At 39.8% G+C, this 24,364-nt stretch overlaps 1 protein-coding gene across 1 annotated transcript in view; it reads left to right on the plus strand.

Moving 5' to 3' along the window:
- LOC127577722 (uncharacterized) overlaps positions 1–24,364 on the plus strand; it is a 76,854-nt gene that overhangs the window by 1,055 nt on the left and 51,435 nt on the right. Inside the window, exons 2-4 of the mRNA XM_052029217.1 lie at positions 13,379–13,499; positions 20,308–20,420; positions 20,778–21,040. Of these exons, the coding sequence (XP_051885177.1) occupies positions 13,384–13,499; positions 20,308–20,420; positions 20,778–21,040 (492 nt within the window). The 5' untranslated portion in view covers positions 13,379–13,383. The remainder of the gene's footprint in view (positions 1–13,378; positions 13,500–20,307; positions 20,421–20,777; positions 21,041–24,364) is intronic.

The following is a 24,364-nucleotide window of genomic DNA, read 5'->3' on the forward strand; positions in this document are numbered from 1 at the left end:
TCAGTTTCACGATGTGCAAAAAGGTTTTACAGCCGAAGTGTAATTTTGAAGTGTAATTAGTCGCTGTTAGAAAATAGAAACGGGACAACCAATTTCCGCACTCCAAGCTCCCATAAACAGCCTTGATAATAACCAGATGATTGTTTTTCACACATCACTGAAGCAAGGGTTGGCCAGGACATGGAGGATACTTGTTCATCTTCAAGTTTTCTTCTGTAGTATGAGTATAAGCAAGATGGGGTGAAATCTAGCTTCTCCGCATCAAAAACAACATATCATGTCATTGTAGAATAAAAATAATCTGAGTTCTTTCCTCAAACCATTTAGTCCAAAAAGAATTGGAAAGTCATCCACCAGATATGTTAACTCGCACTTTCTCACCACTGGTGCACCTGACCTACTGAGTATTTCCAACATTTTCTGTTTTTATTTCGAAAAGGAAAGTGTGTCTGGAACAAGTGTAAATGGGAAGAACACCATGATAATTTGAAAGTGTTGAACTCTGTTGTTTGGAAAGCTGTAAAAGAAGTGATGTTTTTGGAGCTTATGTTGTACTTCATTGGAATAGTGTAGGAGACCAAGGAAAGGGGAACTTTGGAATGGGACAGAGAATTAAATCGATGTTTGAAATGTAGATTGGGATCACATTTGTGGAACAAATAGATTTGTCTGCAACGCAGTCACTCAACTTGTGTTTGGTTTTCTCAGGGTGGAGGAAATTGCATTGAGCTGTGAGTACAATTACAGGATACTAAATTGAAAGAAGTATAAATAGATCTCTGTTTTACCTGGAAAGATCATTTGGAGCCCCAGTTAGTGGACAGAGAGAAGATAACATGGCACTAGCTATATCTCCTCCACTTGCATGAGAAGTTTTCAATTGGAAATGAAGAGGGTTTTGGTGATTGAGCATTGAACAAGGGTGTTGCAGAGGGTACTGCCACTTCAGAATGCTGAAAGGGGAGAGCAAGATGTATTTTGTGGTGACAACAAGTTAGTGGTGCTGGAAATAGCAGGATAATCCATTGAAGGTGGAGCCTGGCAGAAGGACAAGAGAACCCTGTTGTGATTCTTGGGAGGAAAGGGAAGAGGTGAGAGTGCGGGAAATGAACACATTCAAGGGCCTTGCCTGCTATGACGGAAGGGATTCTCTGTTGAGGTTATAGATGATGGAATCTTAAGAACAAATATGACAGAGATGGAAAAACTGAAGTATGGAGTACATTACTTATGGAAAGCAATGTGAGAGACTATGTAGTTGAGGTTACAGTAGATATGAAGAATCTGAGGTTACAGTAGATATCAGTTGCTAGACTGTTCTCAGAACAAAGCAGCCTGCTTAATTACCACCCCATTCACCAATTTAAGCATCAACTCCCTCCATCACTGGCAGTATTGCACAATAGTTGTTTGCATAAGCTGCTTTGGCAATGCCCAAACCTGCAACCTCGATCATCAACTAGGACAAGGGCTGTGGTTTGTTGGAATAGAACCTTGAAGGTCACATTAACTTCTTAATTGTTGTTGGTCTAAATCCTGGAACTCCTAATACAATGCTGGGGTTACTTTCACCAGGAGAACAATAGTAGTTCAAGAGAGTGGCTCACCATGATCTTCTCACAAGGAATTAAGGAATGGATTAAATGTTGGTCTTACCAGTAATGTCCACATCCAGTAAATGAATTTAAAAAAGAAAAGAAAGGAAAATTAAGAGAGATCATATGAAGATGGGGGAAGAGTAGAAACTGGTTACAAAACTAAACGAATTATTTTAGTTCGAGGAAGAGCAAGTAGTGGCACATATATGGTCATCAATGTACCACACCACAGTAGATTTAATAAAATGTTTGGTTTGGACCTCAGATAACAGCATGGTGCAGTCTGAGAGGAAGCTAGACTGGAGTGAGAGACTGGAGTAGAAAAACTGAGGTGGTTTGTATCATAGCACCAGTTTACAATGAAAAGATCTGGAGCTGGATTAGGTGTGTGGATGATGAATTCTGACAATGAGAGGAAAAGTGCACCATGTTGAGCTTGAAATCCATTGAAGTTAAATGCAAGGAGATGAATCTATGTACTGATCGACTGTTAGAGAGGGGGCATCCTGAATAAATTGCAGCAGTGAGATTGAATGGTAAATTGGGGGTCAGAGGAAAGTGAGAGAGAAGGACCCAGTGACGGTTACTACACCTGGGTTGTTGATACTTGCAATCTTTGACACCTGAACGGATGACATTTTTGTTAAAGTGATGGGAAGGCATTAGTTACTTATATTATGTGGAAAATTTTCTAAAAGTCAGTAGGCATATATACTAATTTCCAGGCTGTTTGAGAGGGAGAGGCTGACAGCTTAAACTACAGATGCATTTTAAATAAAAAATGCCATTACATCATGGTGGTGGAATACCTTACTTCAGTAACTATTTTTTCCAGTAATACACACCCATGTTGCACTGCAGTTGGTAGCTCCAATCCAGGCATGTTTTTGGTTTAGTTCGGTTTGTGGGTCTGCTGCAGAAGAAGTTGAGCCTGGGATTGGGTGGGCAGATAGCAAGCTCAGAAGTAGCAGAGAGGGAGGTTGGAGTCCTGGGAATTGGAGCAGGGCAGATGATTCATCCCATTGCAATAGAGGCCTTACATCCTGGAAACTGCAATATTGCAACTTAGGCAAAGCTTTAAGTATAAATTGAAAACCCAAAAGATATCATAACTAATACAAATTAAAATTATAATGTAAATATAACTTCAATTTTGCAGGATCCTTTAAAGGTGAGATGTGGGAACCGGAATAGGCCATTTAGCTTTTTCAACTTGTTGTGCCATTTAATCAGATAATAGCTAATCTGTAACTGAACTGGGTTAGCTCAATATTACAGATTTCCATCTTCAACTCTCTATAACTTTGAACTTATCCTAATCTCTCATAGCTTTATCCTAATTACTGTAGTACCAAGTTCCAGACATACATTACCAATTTGTTCAGTGAACTTTAATGTCTTTGAGTTGAGTAATACCTTAATATCTTTCTATGCCTTTGAATCTAGAACTCTGAGATCTTTGTGTGTTTCCAATTCTGGTTTCTTGCACATCTCTAGTTTTAATTGCTACATCAGAGGCTTAGGGAGGGAATTCTGAGGCTGTGGGTTACAAGCCTCAGAATTCCCTCCTTAAACCTCTTGGCCTCTCTTATGCTTCCTTTTTAAACCAATTTTTGACCACTTGCAGTAATCTTGACTCGAACACATTTGGAGGCCTGTGTACAATACTAGTTGTAGGTTTATAAAAAGTCAACGGGGCACTGGACCGAATAAAAGCTTGATTTAAGAAGGTGCTAATAAAATTGATACGATGAACTAGGCAAGGTGTCTGTAGTCTTAAACCACCCCTCAGTTTTCTCTTTTTAAAAGAAATGCTTCAGGATTATGAAAGATTTTAATTTCCTAGAGAGCAAGTTAGAGGTCATCAATATAAAGTAGTTGCCAAAAAACAAATAAAGAGTCCAATAAAACTTGACAAAGGCGATGTTGAGAATGAAAAACACAATACCAGGGGGAGTTTTGAACAGAATAGATGCATTGGGATAAACATACTGGGGAGATGTGTATAAAGGGTTGTACTTATAGAGTTAGAAGAGGAAGATGTATCCATAACAAAGCTAATGTAGTGCATGAGGTTTTTGCTACCTGTCATCATGCTATAGGGCTTAATTCCTGGAAGCGCATTGCACTTCAGTAGAATATTGATATTTAATCTACAGTGTTAAATTTTTCGGGGAACTTGCTTCAAAAGAAAAAGGGAAATTTTTATACTTCAAGAAATCTGTTCACATAGCAAATATACAGAGAGTCTAAAACAAAAGTCTGAAAATATATGCAAAAACAATGTACCAGCATTGCAAACTAGTGATGTGCTTCTTTTGAAGAACTTTGTAAGTGCTACAATATGTGCCAAATTAACTGATTAAATACAGGATCACACATGATATCTCTACCTATCGTCTACCCAAAAATATTCCAATGTTTTGAAGGAACCTCTGTTTTGGCATTTTTTTTCTTTTTAATCTTGGACTGTCCCATGGGGTCAATGATGGCTTGCTTCTACAGAGTAGAAGATGCTTATGCATGAAATCTTTTAAGGTGGGATTGCTATTGCAAACCAGCTATTGCATGGTTTTGTTAGGGGATCAGGAGAAATGGAAATCTAGGGACCCACGTTTATCTAACGTGTGTATTCACTCATAGATGCTCACCCATATTCTGCCCATAAGCGGGTCCACTGTATCCTTACAAACACAGATGGAAGCAAAAGCACGTGTTCTTGCCCGTACTGTCTCCTGCAGCCCCTTCCTTTTGTCATCCTCTTCTTACACCATCCCTCTCTCAACGCTTTCCTCCATATGAGCCCCTCTGCCCATATAAACTCTCTTCTCAAGCTTCCTCCATCAGACCCTACTCCTCTTTAACTCCCACAGTCTAAGACCCCCACTGACCTACTCCCTGCCTCAGACCTCCTCCCCTTCTCTCAGATCCTCTATCCCTAATTCCTCCCTTATATCCTTACCCCTTCACTTCCTCAGACTTCCAGCCCCCTTTGCCTTTAGTCCTGTTCCTCATTTGCCCTCCTCCCCTAACCCACTTCAATTGCCCATCCTCCTTACCCTTCCCCTTACTTACCCCTTCCTCAGATTTCACTCCCCTTACCACATTGACCCTACTTGACTCTCTCAAATCCCTTTTTAATCTCCCCCTTTGCCTGTCCCTTCAACCCCTTCTTCAAACCCATTTATTCCCTCTCCCTCAAACCTCCCCTCATCCATGCATCCCAAAACCCTGCTACCCTCATTCAAGCATACTCCCACTCAGTCTGCCTCTGTCAGGCTACCCTCCCTCCTATATAACATGCTCTCCTTTAACTCAGCCCTTGTCCTTCCTTTCTTTACCCTTTCTGCCTCCAGCACTGCTGCTTCCTTCACCCTTTTCCTTCCCCTGAACCCTTCTCTCAGACCCTGCTCCTCTTAATTCCACATCATTCCTCTACCTTATCTCCTCCATCCCTCAGACACTCCTCTCCCTCACATCCCTTACCACCTCCCTCCCTCCCCATTACACCTCTGCCCTTCACACATTACCCCTTGCCATTAACTCACCCTTAACTGCCCTTTACCTTAACCTATTGATTGCTTAGACATTCCCCTTATTCCCCAATGGCCCCTTCCTCCTGCTTATCCTTTCCCTCCTCAGTTCATTCTTTCCATTAATCCCCTCCCTCCCTTAGATCCACCTCCCTTATCTTCCACTCTTGGACTACCCTCACTTTTATACTTTCCTCCCTTCCCTTTCTCCCTATCTATAGATGGGTAAGGAGGTGTTGCATCTCTTGAAGAACATTAAAAACCGTAAGGTATAGGAGTAGAATTAAGCCATTCAGCCCATTGAGTCTGCTTCTCCATTCAATCATAGCTGATTTTTTTCAACCCCATTGTCCTGCCTTCTCCCTGTAACCCTTAATTCGCTTACCAATAAAGAACCCATTAACCTCTGCCTTAAATATACCCCAATGACTTGCCTCCATAGCCCTCTGTGGCAATGAATTCCACAGATTCACCACCCTCTGGCTGACGAAATTCCTCCTCATCTGAGTTTTAAAGGGACATTCCTTTATTTTGAGGTTGTACCCTCGGATACTAGAGTCTCCTACTAATGGAAACATCCTCTCCACATCCAATCTATCCAAGCCTCCAAGCCTTTCAGTATCTGGTAGGTTTCAATGAGATTCCCTGCTCCCCCCCCCCCCCCCCCCCCCCCCCCCCCCCCCCCCCCACCAAATCCTTCCAAACCCCATTGAGTACAGGCCCAGAGACATCAAACACTCCTTATATGTTAAGCCTTTCATTCCTGGGATCATGTTTGTGAACCTCCCCTGATCCTCTCCAGGGCCAGCATATCCTTCCTTGGATATCGGGCACAAAATTGCTTACAATATTCCAAATGTGATCTGACCAATGCCTTATAAAGCCTCAGCAGTATATCCTTGCTTTTGTATTCTAGTCTTCTTGAATGCTAACATTGCATTTGTCTTCTTTACTACTGACTCAACCCGCAAGTTAATCTTGAACTGGGGCTCCTCCCAAAGTGCGTAGCCCCACACTTCCCTAAGCTGTATTCCATCTGCCACTTCTTTGCCCACTCTTTCAGCCTGTGCAAGTCCTTCTGCAGACTCCCTGCCTCTATGACACTACCTGTTCCTCCACCTATCTTGGCATTGTCTGCAAACTTGGCCACAATGCCATCAGTTCCTTCATCTAGATCATTAATGTATAAAGTGAAAAGTTGTAGTCCCAACACTGACCCTGCGGAACTCCACTGGTCACTAAAAACCATCCTGAGAAAGACCCCTTCATGCCCATTCTCTGAGTTCTGCCAGTCAGCCAATCTTCCATTCATGCTAGTACCTTGCAGATCCACATATCCACAAAGTGGATAAATCTCCAGAGCCTGATGGGATCTATCCCAGGATACTGAAGGAGGCAAGGCAGAAGATTGCTGAGGCCTTAACTGAGATCTTTGTATTCCCTTTAACCATAGGTGAGGTCTCAGAGGACAGGAGAATAGCCAGTGTTGTTACTTTGTTTAAGAAGGGCAATCAGGATAATTCAGGAAATTAGAGGCCAATGAACCTTACATAAGTGGTAGGGAAATTATTGGGGAAGATTCTTAGGGGCAGGATTTACTCACATTTGGAAAAGCATGGACTTATTAGGGATATTGGTATTGGTTTATTATTGTCACTTGTACCGAGGTACAGTGAAAAGCTTGTCTTACAAACCGATCATACAGGTCAATTCATTACACAGTGCAGTTACATTGAGTCAGTACAGAGTGTATTGATGTAGTACAGGTAAAAACAATAACAGTACAGAGTAAAGTGTCACAGCTACAGAGAAAGTACAGTGCAATAAGGTGCGAGGTCACAACAAGGTAGATCGTGAGGTCATAGTCCATCTCATTGTATAAGAAAACTGTTCAATAGTCTTATCACAGTGGGGTAGAAGCTGTCCTTAAGTCTGGTGGTACGTGCCTTCAAGCTCCTGTATTTTCTACCCGATGGAAGAGAAGAGAAGAGAGAATGACCTGGGTGGGTGGGGTCTTTGATTATGTTGGCTGCTTCACCAAGACAGAGTCCAAGGAGGGGAGACTGGTGTCCGTAATGCACTGGGCTGTGTCCACAACTCTCTGCAGTGTCTTGCAGTCCTGGGCAGAGCAGTTGCCGTACCAAGCCGTGATACATCCAGATAGGATGCTTTCTATGGTGCATCTGTAAAAGTTGTGAGAGTCAAAAGGGACGAACCAAATTTCTTTAGCCTCCTGAGGAAGTAGAGGCGCTGGTGAGCTTTCTTGGCCATGGTTTCTATGCGATTTGACCAGGACAGGCTGTTAGTGATGTTCACTCCCAGGAACTTGAAGCTCTCAACCCTAATTGAAGAGATATTCAGCTCCTTATGGTGGAGCTCATCTCTCTCAAACTTGATAGAGATTTTGAGGAGGTGTTGAAGATGATTGATGAAGGTAGAGCAGTAGATGTTGTCTACATGGACTTTAGTAAAACATTTGACAAGGTCCCTCATGGTAGGCTAATTCAGAAGATTAAGTCACATGGAATCCACCATGACTTGGTTGGTTAGATTCAAAATTGGCTTGGTCACAGAACATAGTGGTGAAGGGTGCTATTCTGACTGGAGATTGATGACCAGTGGTATTCCGCAAGGATCAGTGCTGGGACCTGTTATTTAAATGGTTTGGACAAAAATGTAGGTGGTCTGATTAGTAAGTTTGCAGATGACACAAAAATTGGTCAAATTGTGGATAATGAGGAAGGGTGTCAAAGGATACAGTGGAATATAGATCAGTTGGAAATTTGGGTAGAAAAATAGCAGATGGAGTTTAATCCAGATAAGTGTGAGGTGGTGCATTTTGGGAGGTCAAATGCAACAGAAAGTATACTGTAAATGGCAAGACCCTTAGGAGCATTAATAAACAGAGGGATCTTGGGATGCAAGTCCATAGCTCCCCAAAAGTGGCAACATAAGTGGATAGGATAGTAAAGAAGGTAAACAGCATGCTTGCCTTCATCGGTCAGGACGTTGAGTGTAAAAGCTGAGAAGTCATGTTGCAGATGTATAAAACTTTGGTTAAGCTACACTTGGAGATTGTGCAGTTTTGGTCGACATCACAGGAAGAAAGTAGAGGCTTTGGAGAGGGCACAGAAGTTTACTAGAATGTTGCCTGGATTGGAGAATATTAGCTATAAGGAGACGTTGGACAAGCTTGGATTGCAGTCACTGAATTGAAGAGGCTGAGGGGTGACCTGATAGAAGTATATAGCATTATGAGAGATGTAGATAGGGTAGATGGTCAGAGTCTTTTTCCCAGGATGGAAATGTCAAATGCGAGAGGGCATAGCTTTAAGTTGAGAGGGGGAAAGTTTAAAGGAGGTTTAATGTGCAACTTTTTGTTTTACAGAAAGAGTGGTAGGTGCCTAGAATGTGCTGCCAGGGAGGTGGAGGAAGCAGATATGACAGCAACGTTTAAGAAGTAGGCAGATGGGATTAGATTAGATTTCCATCATGGTCAGACATTGTAGACCGAAAGGCCTGTCCTGTGCTGTACTGTTTCTGTGTTTCAATGTTTCTCCCTTATACTGCCCCCCCTTACCTTTCCACAAAACCTACCCTTTTATCCCACTCACTCTTAAGGCAGCCCTCTTCCTTAACTCCTCAGGCACTTGATAACAGCTCTCTGTCCTCCAAGACCTCCCCCACACCCATAGTACTACCTTCCATACATCCCTCCGTCCTCACTGCCTCAGACTGTTCACCCCTTTGTCTTCTCTCCCTTAGATTGTCCTGGGCCTTATCTCTTCCATTGCTCTAACATGTTCCTTGCATCCTCCCCTTCTTCAGATTCTTCCTCCCACTTTAGACTCCTCACCGTTACCTCACTTTCATTTCCCTCACACTTATTACTTTCGTCCATCAGTCACTCCTCCTGAATCCGCAACTCACTGTTTCATCAAACTACTTGTAATGGAAGTTGAGCTCCATTATAGATCCCTGAAAAGCACTTTTTACATCTTGCTAATCAGAAATATGTTTCTGTTTTCCCCACTCACTTTATCTCGTCTCAAGGCACAGGGTTATCTCCAAGTCAAGCCCACTGAAGTACTTTTGAAGTGTAGTCCATGTTGTTATGCAGGAAGTATGGCAGTGAATGAGTACCCAAGATCTCGCTTGGCTGATCTGCATAGCCACAGTCTCAATCCCAATGCATGCTGACCACGAGGTAGCTACAGTGCACATGAGATCATTATCCACCTCTTAGTGGACTGTGGTATTTGCCAAGAAGGTCCGGAAAGGGATGCTATGGTCTTTATTGATCATCATCCTACTATGGTCTTTATTGATCATCATCCTGAGCAGTGTGTAACACAGGACTTTTGTGCTCTGCAGGCTGTTCCCAAGGACTCATAGTGAGATGAACACCGACGTACTTTGCTACGCCTGATATTTCTTTGTTTTCCAGTGCAAGGAACTGTCCTTATAAATGATGCAGATTGCCACACTCCAAGGTGCAGGATTGTGTGAATAAAGTATAATTTTGGGGGGGAAATGTATGCTCAAGAGCTTATAAGGAGCAGTTTAATAATCTGTTTTTGTAATGTTGCTTGAATAGTAAATACTGTACAGGACACCAACCCTGTCTTTGCAGATCATTCAGTTTAGCTCTTGTGTGAAGTCAATTGTCTGGAAATTGGTGGTGTGGCACTGCCTGTTAGAGCATCATGCATATGGCAATTAATGTTTCCCATAATGGAACTTGATTATATTGTTTATTGGATCAAATCACACCATTCTGTAACTTTGTCTGGGAACTTCCTGTTGTGAGTTATGTTTGTGCTACTGAGAGAATGAATGTCAATCCCAGTACAAAGCTTGTTTAGAGAAATTACGCAACAGTGATTTGGAGTATGTCTGTCATTGGACATATGTAAAGTGAACAAGTTTTCACAGTTGGTTTGCTCTGCCACTGCATGGTCTAAAGGTTGTCTCCCTGAGCAGGTGGTACTGGGAACCTGACTCAGGTAGGGTCAATTACTTAATAGTTCTTCTTGGGATGCACATCTCTGCCCTTCCTGTGATAATCTCATTTCCCTACCCCACCTCCCATTCCCTCAAGCTCAGGACTACCCCTACCCACTGGTCACCTGATAACTCCCTTCATCAGGCACTGATCACCACCATGAGATGTCTACCCACTGACACTCCCACTCCGGCCGCCTGAGACTAATACTGCACATAGCGCTCCAGATTAGGTCTCGTACTTTGCATTACTGAAGCATCACCTCCCTTACCAATAAGCAATAAGGGTTCTGTTAGATTTTTTTGCTTTACCTGCATTGTAGCCTGTTGTGTATCATGCTCTAGGACCTGAGAGTCCTCTGATCTGAGAGCTCTGTGATCTCTTGCCATTTAGATAAAATACTTTGTCTTTAAAAGGTGTCCTGCCAAAAGGGGCAATTTCACATTTTCCCGTATTCTATTTGCCATTCAAGTAACCTACCTGTAGCCTCTTATTATGTCCTATTTGTCATTCCTTTCCTATCTATATTTCTATCAATGTGTCATCAACAAATTTAGCAACAGTTCCTTTGGTGCCGCCTTCCAGGTCATTTGGTATAAATTGTGAAAAGTCGAGGCCCCAACTCTGATCCTGCAGCGCAGCATTCGTTATATCTTCCTAGCCATTTTTCACCTGCTCTCTGATTCCTGTTAGCTATCCAAAATTCTGTCCACACCATATGTTATGTCCTATACCATGAACATTTTATTTTCCCTAGTAACCTTTCCTCATAGCAAGATTCAGTACAAAAATGGGCCCGTTGGCACACTGAGTCAGTGCCAAATTTCACTAATTTTCACTAATCCTACATCAATCGCATTTTTTATCCTCCCCATATTTCACCAGCTATCCCCAGGTTCAACCACTCATTTATACACTAGGGGTAATTTACTGTGACCAACCAACCAACCCATAATATGAGATTAAACTGGAGCACCTGGAGGAAACCCATATGGTTGCATGGAGAATGTGCAGGCTCCACGTAGACAGCACCTGAAGATTGAACCCAGGTCTCTGATGCTGCAAGACAGCACCTCTACTAGCTGTGCCAGCTTGATGCAGCACCTCATCAAATGCCTTCTGGTAATCTAAGTACAGCACACTTATAGTTCCATTTACCTACAGCATGTGTTACTTCTTCAAAGAACTCCAATAAATTGGTCAAACATGATTTCACTTTTACGAAACCATGTTGACTGCCTGGTTACCATGAATTCTTCTAAGTATCCTGCTACAATGTGTTTAATAGTAGCTCAAGCATTTTCCCTATGAGAGATGTTAATCTAACCGACCTGGAATTTCCTGCTTTCTGTGTCCTTCCTTACTGAACAAAGGAGTTACATTTGTTATTTTCCAATCTAGTGAAACTTTCCTGGAATCAAGGAAATTAAAACCAATGTATCAGCCATCTCACTAGCCACTTTTTTTAAGAGCCTAGGATGAAGTCCATCAGGATTCAAAGACTTGTTAGACCACAGCTCCAACAATTTGATTAATGCTATATCCCCGTGGGATTGTACGAGATAAAAGGGAGTAAACTGAGAGCGTATTAATTTTCTGTTCCTCTCTCCCTGCCAGTTCTTGATGTAGAGTTATTTCTGGAATGTTATTTGCATCCCCTAACAGTTAAGACTGATATAAAATGTCTGTTTAATTCATCTGTCATTTCCTTGTTTTCCAGCATTGATTCTCTCAACTCACTTTATATAGGACTCACTCTGTTAACTCGTTTTTGTAAATATCTATGGAAACTCTTACTATCTGCTCTTATATTTCTGGCTAGCTTTATCTTGTATTCTAATCTTCCCTTCCTTATCGATCTTTTACACATACTTTTCTGTTTTTTTTTATTCTGTCCAGTCTTCTGACCCGCCACTCATCTTTGCCGAATTATATGCTATTTCTTGTAAGTTTGATACTATCTTTCACTTTTCTATCTAACCACAGATGGTAGATCTTCCTTTTGGTTTTGACAACCCCATGGTGTCTCAATATAGAATCACACAGGCTGAAGACTGCCTATCGCTTGTTTGTGTATAGTAGCCCAGAATTTGTAGTCAGCAGTGAGCAAATGATACCAGACATTTATTATGCATTTTCGCACTGACTTTCTATGGGTATTTGCTTTGGAATGTAAATGTAATAAGAAAGCCACTTCTGCACAATGGCTTCTATTTGGGATCTGCACGAACAGGGCAATCAACTATAGATCGCCTTCACCAGTCAGATTATTTGGACAGGCAAAATGTGCATGAGTAATATTTAGTTCAATACCTAGTCAGGTACAGAATGTGAAATGAGAGACAAATAGTTAGGGTTGAGAGAGAGAGAGAGAGAGGAAATAAAGTTTTTAAAAAAGACAATAATTTAATACAATTAAATCAAATGAAATAACACTGCATTTGTTAAAATTATTTTTCTGTATCATTGGTTATTTGGCAGTTATTAAGGCTTACCATACCATTTTTAATATTAACACTGGAATAGACAGACCCTGTTTCTTGTGCAGGTATCTGTCAGGACAATAGTGCAGCATCATGTCCTTCAATGTCTTTTATAGCTGTATCATTTAGCCATATAATGAAGCTCCTAAAAATGCAGAACAACCCAAACACTTAATTCCTGATTTCCACATTTAACTATGTGTATGTGATGGCCAGAATTTAGTCTTTAGTAATGATGAATGGTGAGCTCCACCATTTTTTTTGTAGTACAAAGACCGAACTATTATGTGACACACTCTGGGAGTTGATAAGAGTAATGGAGATGACAGATTTGTAAGCATAAAGTTTTTTTGTTTAAAGACAATAAATTTATCTTTTATTAATAATTCAACACATTCCTGAAAGTCACTTTACTTTTTTTGCCAGGAATGGGGAATTTTTAATATATGATTTGTACTTGCGTTACTATATTTCAGTACTGTTTTTCTCTAGCCGTTAATTTTTTTTCTTACTTCATTACCAAACCTTCTGCACCTTTCTGTTTGCTAAATCTCGGCCTCTGGGTTTGTATTAGATCGGAGCCAGTAAGCAGATACTTGATTGGATGCTTTGAATTACTTGTATCTGTTCTGAAAACATGGTGGGAGCTGTCGAATGCCCTTTCACGATTCCTAGCATAATAACCCCTGTTTCATAAGTGCAGACATTCAAAATGTGATTCTTAAGACAAACTAAGCCTTATTTCACTTTGCTTTGTAGATAAAATGAATGAAAACTGGTCTTCAAAGCAAATCAAAGACCAATTAGACCAGGGACAAATAGCTGTGAAGGTGAAGATCGAGAAAGTGTTGCCTGAAGAGGAAGCAAAGTATGGGCAGTGGTAAGCAACAAAATAAAGATCCAATATGAATCAGGCGCTCTTTCCAGTTTTAGCAAAGTTATGTGCAAAGCAACAAACAAATTTATCCAGAAGTTTTAAACCAAAGTTCATTAGTGTGTACGAATTATTACAGTTTGCAGGAGTTTGATGATGGATTGGACCAAGTTGAATAGTATTATAGCTACTCAACACACATGTTTTGAAGCACAAAAAAATTAAATAGTCCTTTTCACCTCAATTTTTTTTTCTTGCAAGAATTGCTTTTCTTGTACTGTTTTATTGCACTTTTAGGAATTAATTTTAGTGAATTTTTAGTGCTTTCAAGATGAATTGTGATATAATGCCAAACTACAGATAAGGTAGCTGCTGAATTGTATGTTCATGAATTGTCAAAGCTCCTAATCAATACTAGGCATTTACTTTCTTGTGAGCAAGCTCTGAATAAGGACATTTTTCTCAAAGGAAGCACAAAAATATTGAAGGTAGGTGTGGTTTGATAACAATACCCACCAGCCTATTGTGGATAGATTGAGAAAGGAGCAAATCAGTCTTGATAAGGCTGGAGGACACACAATCATCAAGCAGAGGATTAATAATCATATCTAGCTGTTGAGCTTCTGGAGGCCTTGATGTGAAGTCATATAGTAAGGCAACAATTTCAAACTTTGGTATTGGTTTATTATTGTCACTTGTATCAAGGTACAGTGAAAAGCTTGTCTTACAAACTGATCGTACAGGTCAATTCATTACACAGTGCAGTTACATTGAGTTAGTACAGAGTGCATTAATGTAGTACAGGTAAAAACAATAACAGTACAAAGTGTCACAGCTACAGAGGAAGTGCAGTGCAATAAGGTGCAAGGTCACAATAAGGTAGATCGTGAGGTCATAGTCTATCTCATTGTATAAGGGAACTGTTCAATTGTCTTATCACAGTGGGATAGAAGCTGTCCTTAAGTCTGGTGGTACGTGCCTTCAAGCTCCTGTATCTTCTACCCGATGGAAGAGGATTGTAACTGCAATACGTAACAGAAGTGTAATTCCAAGAAAAATAAAAGAAAGTTAGTAAGTTAAAATAGACATATCCATTTATAGATATGGTTGAAGGAGGAAGTATTAGTAGTTATCTAAGGAGTAGAGATAAATATGACTTTACAACTCAGAACTGGCAAGAAATTGGGCTTTAATGTGGTTCTAAATAACCCAGCAAATTTCTGGACAAGATATTTTACAATTTAACACTGCAGAGATCATTTACCGCACATATGTATTTTTGTCATATGGTGTAATCACAATTAATGCAATACTTTGTGCTGAGACTAAGATCCAGTTTTTATGACTGGAGATGGTGACCCCCCCCCCAGTTCAAGTTGCATATACATATGATTTAATAGAGTTAAACAGGTATGTTTTGGAGACGTGAGGGAGTGCTGTGTGCACAGGAGGAGAAAAAAGTATGCATGACGGTGCCAGGGTGGCTATTAATAATATGAAAATATTGAGATTGGTATCTTGACAAGAATATTTATCAAGGAATTGATACAAATCTTTCATTCCTCACATTAACTCCTCAGTGTTCCTGGCCTGAGAAAACAATACCTATGTTTAGCTTGCCCGACTGTCAAAAAGTTTGGATTAATTTAACACTTGAATTGCCAATATGCCCCTAAAATGCAGATAGCTAATGAATAAGTTTACTTCCTTGCCAATCAAAAATAAAAGAACTCAGATATGACATTTATGAACACTTATCATTTCATAATCTCAATATAATTAGATACATTTAAACAAGCAGTTAGTTTCCAAAGTATGTAGTAGAGGTTAACTGTCAAAATAAATAATAAAGTTTAGAAATATAATTCTGTTATATAACAGTTATTGCAAAATCAACTTGTGGCTGATTATTAATTCACAGTAAAAATCAGACTGTTGAAACTCTGCTTTGTGGTCCAAGATAGAAAATTTACTGTATTTGATTGAATTTTGTGTTTGCAATAATTACGTGGTGTACAGTGATAGAGCTACGGTACGAGAGGCACCCTATTTTAGTATGTTACATAACACCATATTAACAGTGTGCCTTATGTTCTTTCACAGAAAGACATTATTATGAAAAAGGCTGTACATTCAGACATCACTTTCATGGGAAAAAGTCAGGCTCTCACAGGCAGAAGTGTCACACTTCATACCAATAACATATGCAGGAAATACGTGTCCAGTTATTTATCTTAGAATTATAATGCATTTGAGGAATGATTTCTGGGTGAAGCACAGCAAATGTGAGTAAGGGATATAAATTAATGATCTAAGCAAGAAAGCCAGCCTGGCATTAGGGAGGCTTAAAAACCAGGAATGTATGCACCAGGATGCACTGTTTATCCAGTGGTTTTCCAGGATGGAATAGTTGTTTGATTGATAATGATCATTTGGCATTGATAATGCCAAATGATCATTTGGCAACTGCTTTCCTTGCACACAATTAAAGACTTATACTGGTTTTCTTGAGTTATTATAATGTATGGATCCAGTCTTATAGTTCATTTAGGTTTAAATGTTTATTTGCTTCTAAAAAGTTGGCATATGTATCCATTTCTGGTTGTGAACCTCTGGCCTTGTACTAGAAGCAGAATCAACATTAATTGAAATTTAAAGGCTTCTGCTTATGTGACCATATTGATAGCTATATATTTTTATGGGTTTTAGAAAAGCTCAGGAAAAGTTGTGAATCCTGGCATAACGTGCTTTACAACGGAGAAAGGGCGGCCTGGAGAAAGAAGCACTAGCATAAATAAAATGAAAGAAAACCCAATTGTGAAAGTGCAACAGAATCAGAAAGTTGCAGTGCAGCATATCTTGGTCTGTGGCTTCACATTGAAGGTGTTGCTGTATTGCGTGGGTGGGAGGATATTTTCCCTGTTGTGCTCTCCAATACTGCCTTGGAGGACAATGCTGCACCTTTCTTGACAGCAGATGATGACCAGCTCAATATACTGCCTGTAGAATTTGAGGGCACGTGCAGGAGAGGATAACATACTATCAGGAATCTAGAAATTTAAGATCATCCTACACTACTGTCTATCAATAGATGAGTGAAAAGTGAATGACTCAAAGCTATTGCCTGCCAACTGGCTCCATATGTACTGTTTGCCCATGCCAGATGATCGTCTGACTTTAACAACTCTCTCAGTGCATCAATACTCAGGTAGGGCATCCAAAAACAGCAGCGACAAATTGGTTATATAAGTTATATTTAATATGCAAAAACATTCCAAAATCACTTATAATAGAGTAATAAAGAAGCAGAATTCTGAGGCAGTTCAAAAGGGATTAATGAAGGTGTGGGAGAAGGCATTTTTGAAGGAGAAAGAGGTAGGGGCACCTTTGAAGATAGGGGAAAGCTTTGGTGACAGGATAATGTACCATCATTGGTGGAACAAAAGAGAGTAATTTCAGGAGTTCTGCACACCAACTGAATGTAACTGCATGTGAAGTTATGCGTCCAACTCTTAAAAGGGAGATGCTTATTGCTTATGGTTCATTGATGAACCTTACAACGTGGCTTGGTGAGTAATCAAACCTACAATGGTTAGCCAAAAATGGGAGTGGCATCCTGATTCTAAGACATTACCCTCAAGATATTGGTGGAAGAGGTGATGATCAGGAGAAAAGTTGTGCATATTTGGAGGCCTCCAGGTCTAGGATGAAGCATTAACAAGTGGATATTGTCAAGAAGGTGCCAGGAACATTATTCCAGTATTGAAAGATGTTTAAAGGCCTTACACATGTAGTTAAGGTCATCAAATATGTATACGAGTTCCTCTACCAACACTTGGAACTATACTCAAAAATATTGCCCATGTACCACCTCTCCAGCACTTACCTGACAATAATTGATCAACACTCCTACTCCTGTTCAATTCTCCTACTCATGCAAATCTAACAGCTATTACTTATTCAGTCAAAGCAGCACATTGCAGAGTAGTTTCAAGGTTTCACTAATGTACTTCTTTGCAGATGAAGCTGGAAAGCAGACTATAGTAGCAGATGGCATGGGTCCTACAAACTTTGTCATATAGAGGAGAGGGTGCTGACAGCCATTGGATCAACTGCCATATAACAGTAGCTTGTGGTTCAGTGGTTCACAGAAGGTGATTTTGTAAAAAGGTAGAGAGTAACAAAATTATGTGTGGGGTTCCATAAAAACAATGACAAGATAAATTGTAATGGAGAATATCGTTTCCAATTCAGTATCCACTATAAATGTAGTAGAAAAAAATAAGGGAATAGAAACAGCATGGGAATAAGTGGGTCAACTTTAGTTTGGCAGACTATTGCTGGTGTGGTTACTGACACCTTAGCTGTTCACAGTTCATACCATTGAATTAAATGAAAAGCCTAAGCATAATGTATCTAAAGTTTATTCATAATATGAAACTGAGTGGAAAAATAAGCTGCGAGAAACTTGACTATTCATCAAGATCATGGCTGATCCTTTACCTCAGTGCCATTTTCGTGTATTATCCCCAAATCCCTTCATTCCATTAATATCCAGAAATGCATTCTCTGTCTTAAGCCTTTTATACTGTTCCAACAAAGCACAACGTAAGCTAGAAGGATAGCTTTACATTTTCCGACTTGACACACTATAGCCCTTGGGACTTAACATTAAATTCAATAATTTCAGATAACCAACCTTTCTTATTTTTGTCAGAACTGGCTGGTTCTGATGAAAAATCATCAACCAAAATCTTTAACTTTATTTTTCTCTCTCCACAAATGTTGCCTGACCTGTTGTGTACTTCCAGCATTCTATTTTTATTCCAGACTTTGATTCTGCAACATCTGCAATGTTTTGATTCTGCCATGTTTTGTATGTCACGGTTGAAGTATTTTCCTTGTTTTTGGTCCTTCTCCTTCTCTGCTTTCATTCATCTTTTATTTATATCTTTTGAAGATAGGTCATTGTGAATTAACAATCCTTAACCACCTCTCTCAGCCTACATCAGTATCACTTGTATCATTCAGTCTTTTGATTTACAATCTTTATCATGGACACTCCTGGTCTTCTCTCTCCTCCTGCTCTGCAACTGGAGATGTATTTGATTTCAAACTTATTTTTGTTTTGATGAAAAGTCATTGACATGCAATAGTAAATTTCTCTTAGGACATCTTGCCTGACCTTAGTGTTTCCAGCATTTTCTGCTTTTATTAAGAATATGTTAATTTTGTTTCAAGCTTCACTCCAGTCCAGCCGAGGAAATTGGTTGAACGCTGTGATGACCATTCCTTGAGTCATTAGATGTAATAAATGTGAACAGTGATTTCATGATCATGTAAAGATTCTGTTACACATTTTCATGCCTATAACATTGAAATGGATAATAATGAATTTTGTAGTATACAGTTTGTCCTTTTATTTGGCAAAACTTCCTGTAAATACATATACAAGACAGAGAGAATGCTTGTTTTTAACGTCCAGACAATTTTCTCCCTTCCAAAGTAATTTTTTTTGCCTTTGCTGCAAGAACTATACGTGGTCAAAATGGCCCTTTCAGTAATGAAGGTGCAGCAAAAAAGAACAATGCCTTGAAATGGATGGCCACAGAGGCACAAGCTACTCCCAGCATGTGCAAGTGCAAACATGAAGGTGGAAAAATAGTCAGGCGGAAGAAATATTCAGGCAACTGCAAAAGTGGAACGACTTTTCCGCACCTAATGCCACAGTTGAATCACACTTTACTTGCCAACCCTGGTCAAAATTAGGCTTTGAATGAGAATGTCAATGAGCCATGCTAAGTGCATGTTGAAATCCAGTAACCAGCTGAAGGTTTCTGGGTGGAATGAAACTGAATACATTATTTAATCATGATGTTGTTAGGGCAAATAAATTAAGCACTTCCTGAGCTCAAATTTCTTGAGACAATAATTTGTGAATAGTGCTGGACTGTATTTCTTTTTGAATTCTCATATTGAAAATTTTTTTCTGTGTAAATGTGCACATGTGGGTGTGATTGTCTTGCATTATAGTATTATATATAGCATTAGGTGGTGGTATTAGTGCATGTGCATTAACTTTTATAAAATGTTTTCATATGCTTATAAAAATAAACAACCATTCTTGCTGCAATTGGATCCAGACTTAAATATAAAACTCTTTTACATTAATATTCTTAGAAATAGTGTACCTTAATATACCTTTAAGGTTCTTTAGCAGTTTTAGTTGCTGCCATGCTAAGAATTGTTTACCTGGAGTGCAGAAGAGAGCTGATGATTTATTCCTATTGTCTGTAACTGGTAGTTGAAGTTTATATTGGTTAACATGAAATGATTAATAGGCTGCTACCCATCTCCCTCTGCACCGTTAACGTATGGTCATGTTCAGTATCCCAAACAATATTCAGCTGAGATAATGCAGATTGTCATTTATTCAGAAATCAAAATCTGCAGTGTGCAATCCAGGAGAAAACTACATGAGCAATTTTTAAAAAGTCTTCCAGTAGTTTCAGTTATTAAATTTAAACAGTTGGCATTGTAGTAGGATGGAAGGTGTGTGTTGGTCCTTTGAGTTGGATAATCAGTGGCAGATCATGATGAAACCTCCAGGAATGCATTCAAACAGAGCTAGAAGTCATAGGATTTTGCAACAGATGGCTGCTGTTCTAAGTCTTTGTAAGTTTTTACATCAGCTAAAATCTTAGTCTTCAAAAAACAAAAACGTTACTGTTACTATTTTGGTTTAAATTTTAGTAATGTTGAACAGGATGTGAATTTCATTTATTAAATCTTAGCTTTCCATGTCCTCCTATAGCATTGCATCAGAATATACCCAGGCATATCCTGCAGACATGGAACTGGAACTGGGGAAGGTAAAAGGTGAAGAAGTGATGATGAATGAATCCCCTGAGCAATATGACTACTGGTGTAAGTTTTGTTTTAGAATTAAATTCAGTCGTTTAATTGTATCAACTGATTTAATCAAAAGTAGAAAAACTATATTTAAGACCTCCTCCACAAATTGGGTTTGAGGTCCTCAACTACATTTTCACTTTAAATTAAGGGTAATCTTTGTTACAAGGTGATTTGTGAGTGATGAAGCTTGCATGGCGAACTTCATTGGATTAATATGTGAAGATTAGAAATAGGGAACCTTTTGGCGCAAGGGATAGAAAAGATAAATTGATTACAATGTTTAATGTAACCTATTGTTTTCAATTAATTATATTTTCCTCCTTCTGTAAATGTACATCTAACTGTAGACTCTTATTGTTTGTATCCTAGTTTGTGAGACCTGCCAAGAATACTTCATGGATGAATGTGCTCTTCATGGATATCCAGTGTTTGTAGCTGATACACCTATACCTGTAGGTACACCAGACAGGGCAGCTCTTACGGTTCCTGCTGGAGTAGCAGTTGTGAAGGAGCCTGGAGGGGAGATTGACGTTCGTTGTTTAGATTCCATCATTTCAAGAGGAAGGATATTTGGACCATATGAAGGAGAAGTGTGTCAAACTGATAAATCCTCAGGGTTTTTCTCATGGCTGGTATGTACCCTTAATGTTATAATGGGGCACTACACCAAAAGGTGGGGGAGTGGGAAAAGAAGTGGAAGGAGATATTGCCAGTTGAACATTACTGTTCGAATACAATAATAACTTTATAGGTACTTCTTAAGCAATGTATCTTTGATACTTTTTATGAGGTAAAGTATCTAATGTGAGTTCTTGCTTAATAGGTGTGTAATTTGGGAATTGGGCACTGTGGTTAGAACATTTCTGAATTTGGCACCCCTGAACATCTTTCTGATATGTATTTCCATTGACTGAGAGCCCTCATTAAGGATTTTGCAAAATTAATTCTTATGAGTAATGGACTGCTCTTCTGTGGAAAAGATGCTACAATAGTTCCAGCCCAAGATACCAATCCTGACGTATCATCTAATGAGAGGAACTCAATAAATACAACTTAATTGAAATATATTTTGGGGTCAAAGTTGGGAGAGTTAGATATGAAAAATTTCATTGAATTAGGAGGATATCATTTTGCACTTGGAGGTGGCAAGGGTGAAAAATTAGGCAAGGGAAGGATTTGATGAGGAATTTGAGTGTAAGTACGGGAAGAACTTGGGTAAATTGGTATGATGAATAGGAGGGATATGGTCCTGATAAGGAAAAGAACAATTGTCAAGTGAAAGATATTCCCATCATCATAAGGAAATGACAAGAAATCCAGGGCGAAAGTCCAGCTTGCTGAGAGTAATGTGGATCCTCAAAACATGTTATGGAGTACTGGTGTTCCTCAATTTACAAACGTGATACATTCCCATAGAATGTGTTGTTAAGCGAGGAATTGTAAATCAAAGATTTGTTTCCCATTAGTTTCAATATTAAAATTCTGGTTATGTTCCAAAGGTTAATCATCTTAGTCAAAAAATCCTAAATACTTATGGAGCTTGTGATTTTGATTACAACAGCACAAGTATCTGAAATAATTATTAATAAAGTGATATTTTATTAAATCTTAGATTAAGATGATAATAAAGCAACCTAATGTACTTGCTTAGAGTACTCACCAAGTGAAAAATACAAAATCCTGAGGGATTTGGAGAGCATGACCCCATCTTCTTGTCGGAGAATCTAAAACAAGCAGTCACTGTTTCAAAATAAGGGCTTGCCCATTTAAGACATGAAGTGAACATGTTTCTGTTAGAGGGCTGTGAGCCTTTGGAGCTCTCTTTCTCAAAGGCAGGTAGAAGCAAAATCTGACTATTTTTTAAGGCAGAGCTTGATAAGCAAAACAGTTAAATGTTGCCTGGGATATACATGAATGGAGAGTTGAGGTTACATTCAGAGCAGCCATGATCTTATTGAACTGTAGGGCATACTTGAGGGGCTGAGTAGTCTAATTTGTATCTTCTTATCTTCACATGAAAGTGGTGGTGGTGGCTTTCCTGGTGAAGATGGGGAGATGAGAGGCAGAATTGTCACAGTAGTTTGGATCGTGGTGGCCCTGGTGAATCTGAGCTTGATGGAGCTTGTGATATAGATGATAAAATATCTTCGTGTGACAGTTCCTTTGTGGCTGATGAACAAGGCTTAAAGAAGCTGTTGATGAACAGCTTTTATTTTATATTGAAGAAGAGCAGGGTGAGCTGCCTCAATGACTATCCTGCAGTAGCACTCACATCTACTGTGGTGAAGCATTTTGAGAGGGTGGTCATGGCTAGAATTAATTGCTGCCTGAGCAAGGACCTGGACCCATTGCAATTTGCCTACCTCCACAGTAGGTCTACAGAGGATGCAATCTCACTGGGTCTCCACTCGGCTCTGGAGCACCTAGACAACAGCAAAACATACACTGGCATGCAAAAGTTTGGGCATCCCTGGTCAAAATTTCTATTACCGTGAATAGCTAAGCGAGTAAAAGATGACCTGATTTTCAAAAGGCATAAAGTTAAAGATGACACATTTCTTTAATATTTTAAGCAAGATTACTTTTTTATTTCCATCTTTTACAGTTTCAAAATAACAAAAAAGGAAAAGGGCCCGAAGCAAAAGTTTGGGCACCCTCCATGGTCAATACTTAGTAACACCCCCTTTGGCAAGTATCACAGCTTGTAAACGCTTTCTGTAGCCAGCTAAGAGTCTTTCAGTTCTTGTTTGGGGGATTTTCGCCCATTCTTCCTTGCAAAAGGCTTCTAGTTCTGTGAAATCCTTGGGCCGTCTTGCATGCACTGCTCTTTTGAGGTCTATCCACAGATTTCCAATGATTTTTAGGTTGGGGGACTATGAGGGCCATGGCAAAATCTTCAGCTTGTGCCTCTTGAGGTAGTCCATTGTGGATTTTGAGGTGTGTTTAGAATAGTTATCCTGTTGTAGAAGCCATCCTCTTTTCATCTTCAGCTTTTTTACGGATGGTGTGATGTTTGCTTCCAGAATTTGCTGGTATTTAATTGAATTCATTGTTCCCTCTTACCAGCGAAATGTTCCCCGTGCCACTGGCTGCAACACAAGCCCAAAGCATGATTGATCCACCCCCGTGCTTAACAGTTGGAGAGGTGATTTTTTCATGAAATTCTGCACCCTTTTTTCTCCAAATTTTCCTGCATCATCACCACAAAATTCAGCATCAGAAGTTTGCAAAGGAACATCTAAACAAGCCTGATACATTTTGGAAACAAGTCCTGTGGGCTGATGAAGTTATAATAGAACTTTTTGGCCTCAGTGAGCAAAGATATGTTTGGAGAAAAAAGGACCCCTGAGCCCCTGTCAGTGCGTGACAGTGCACACAGTGCAGTCAGTACGGATCGGTAATAACATCCCCTCCTTGCTGACAATCAACACAGGCACACCTCAAGGATGCATGCTTAGCCCACTGCTCTACTCTCTCTACACTCATGACTGTGGCTAGGCACAGCTCAAACGCCATCTATAAATTTGCTGATGACCCCACTTTTGTAGGCAGGATCTCGGATGGTGATGAGGAGGCATACAGGGATGAGATAGAGCGGCTAGTTGAGTGGTGTCACAACAACTTTGCTCTCAAAGTCAGCAACACCACGGAATTGATTGTGGACTTCAGGAAGGGGGTCTGGAGAACACACACCAGTCTTCATTGAGGGGTCAGTGGTGGAAAGGGTGAGCAGCTTCAAATTCTTGGGCGTCAACATCTCTGAGGATCTATCTTGGGCCCAACACATAGATGCAATCACGAAGCAGGTGCGCCAAAACTACTTCATGAGGAGTTTGAGGAGATTTGGTATGTCACCAAGGACCCTTGCAAATTTCTACAGCTGTATGGTGAAGAGCACTCTGACTGGTTGCATCACCGCCTAGCATGGCTGCTCCAATGCGCAGGATCAAAAGAGG

Source organism: Pristis pectinata, chromosome 14 (genome assembly GCF_009764475.1).
Source record: "Pristis pectinata isolate sPriPec2 chromosome 14, sPriPec2.1.pri, whole genome shotgun sequence".
Taxonomy (NCBI): Eukaryota; Metazoa; Chordata; class Chondrichthyes; order Rhinopristiformes; family Pristidae; genus Pristis; species Pristis pectinata.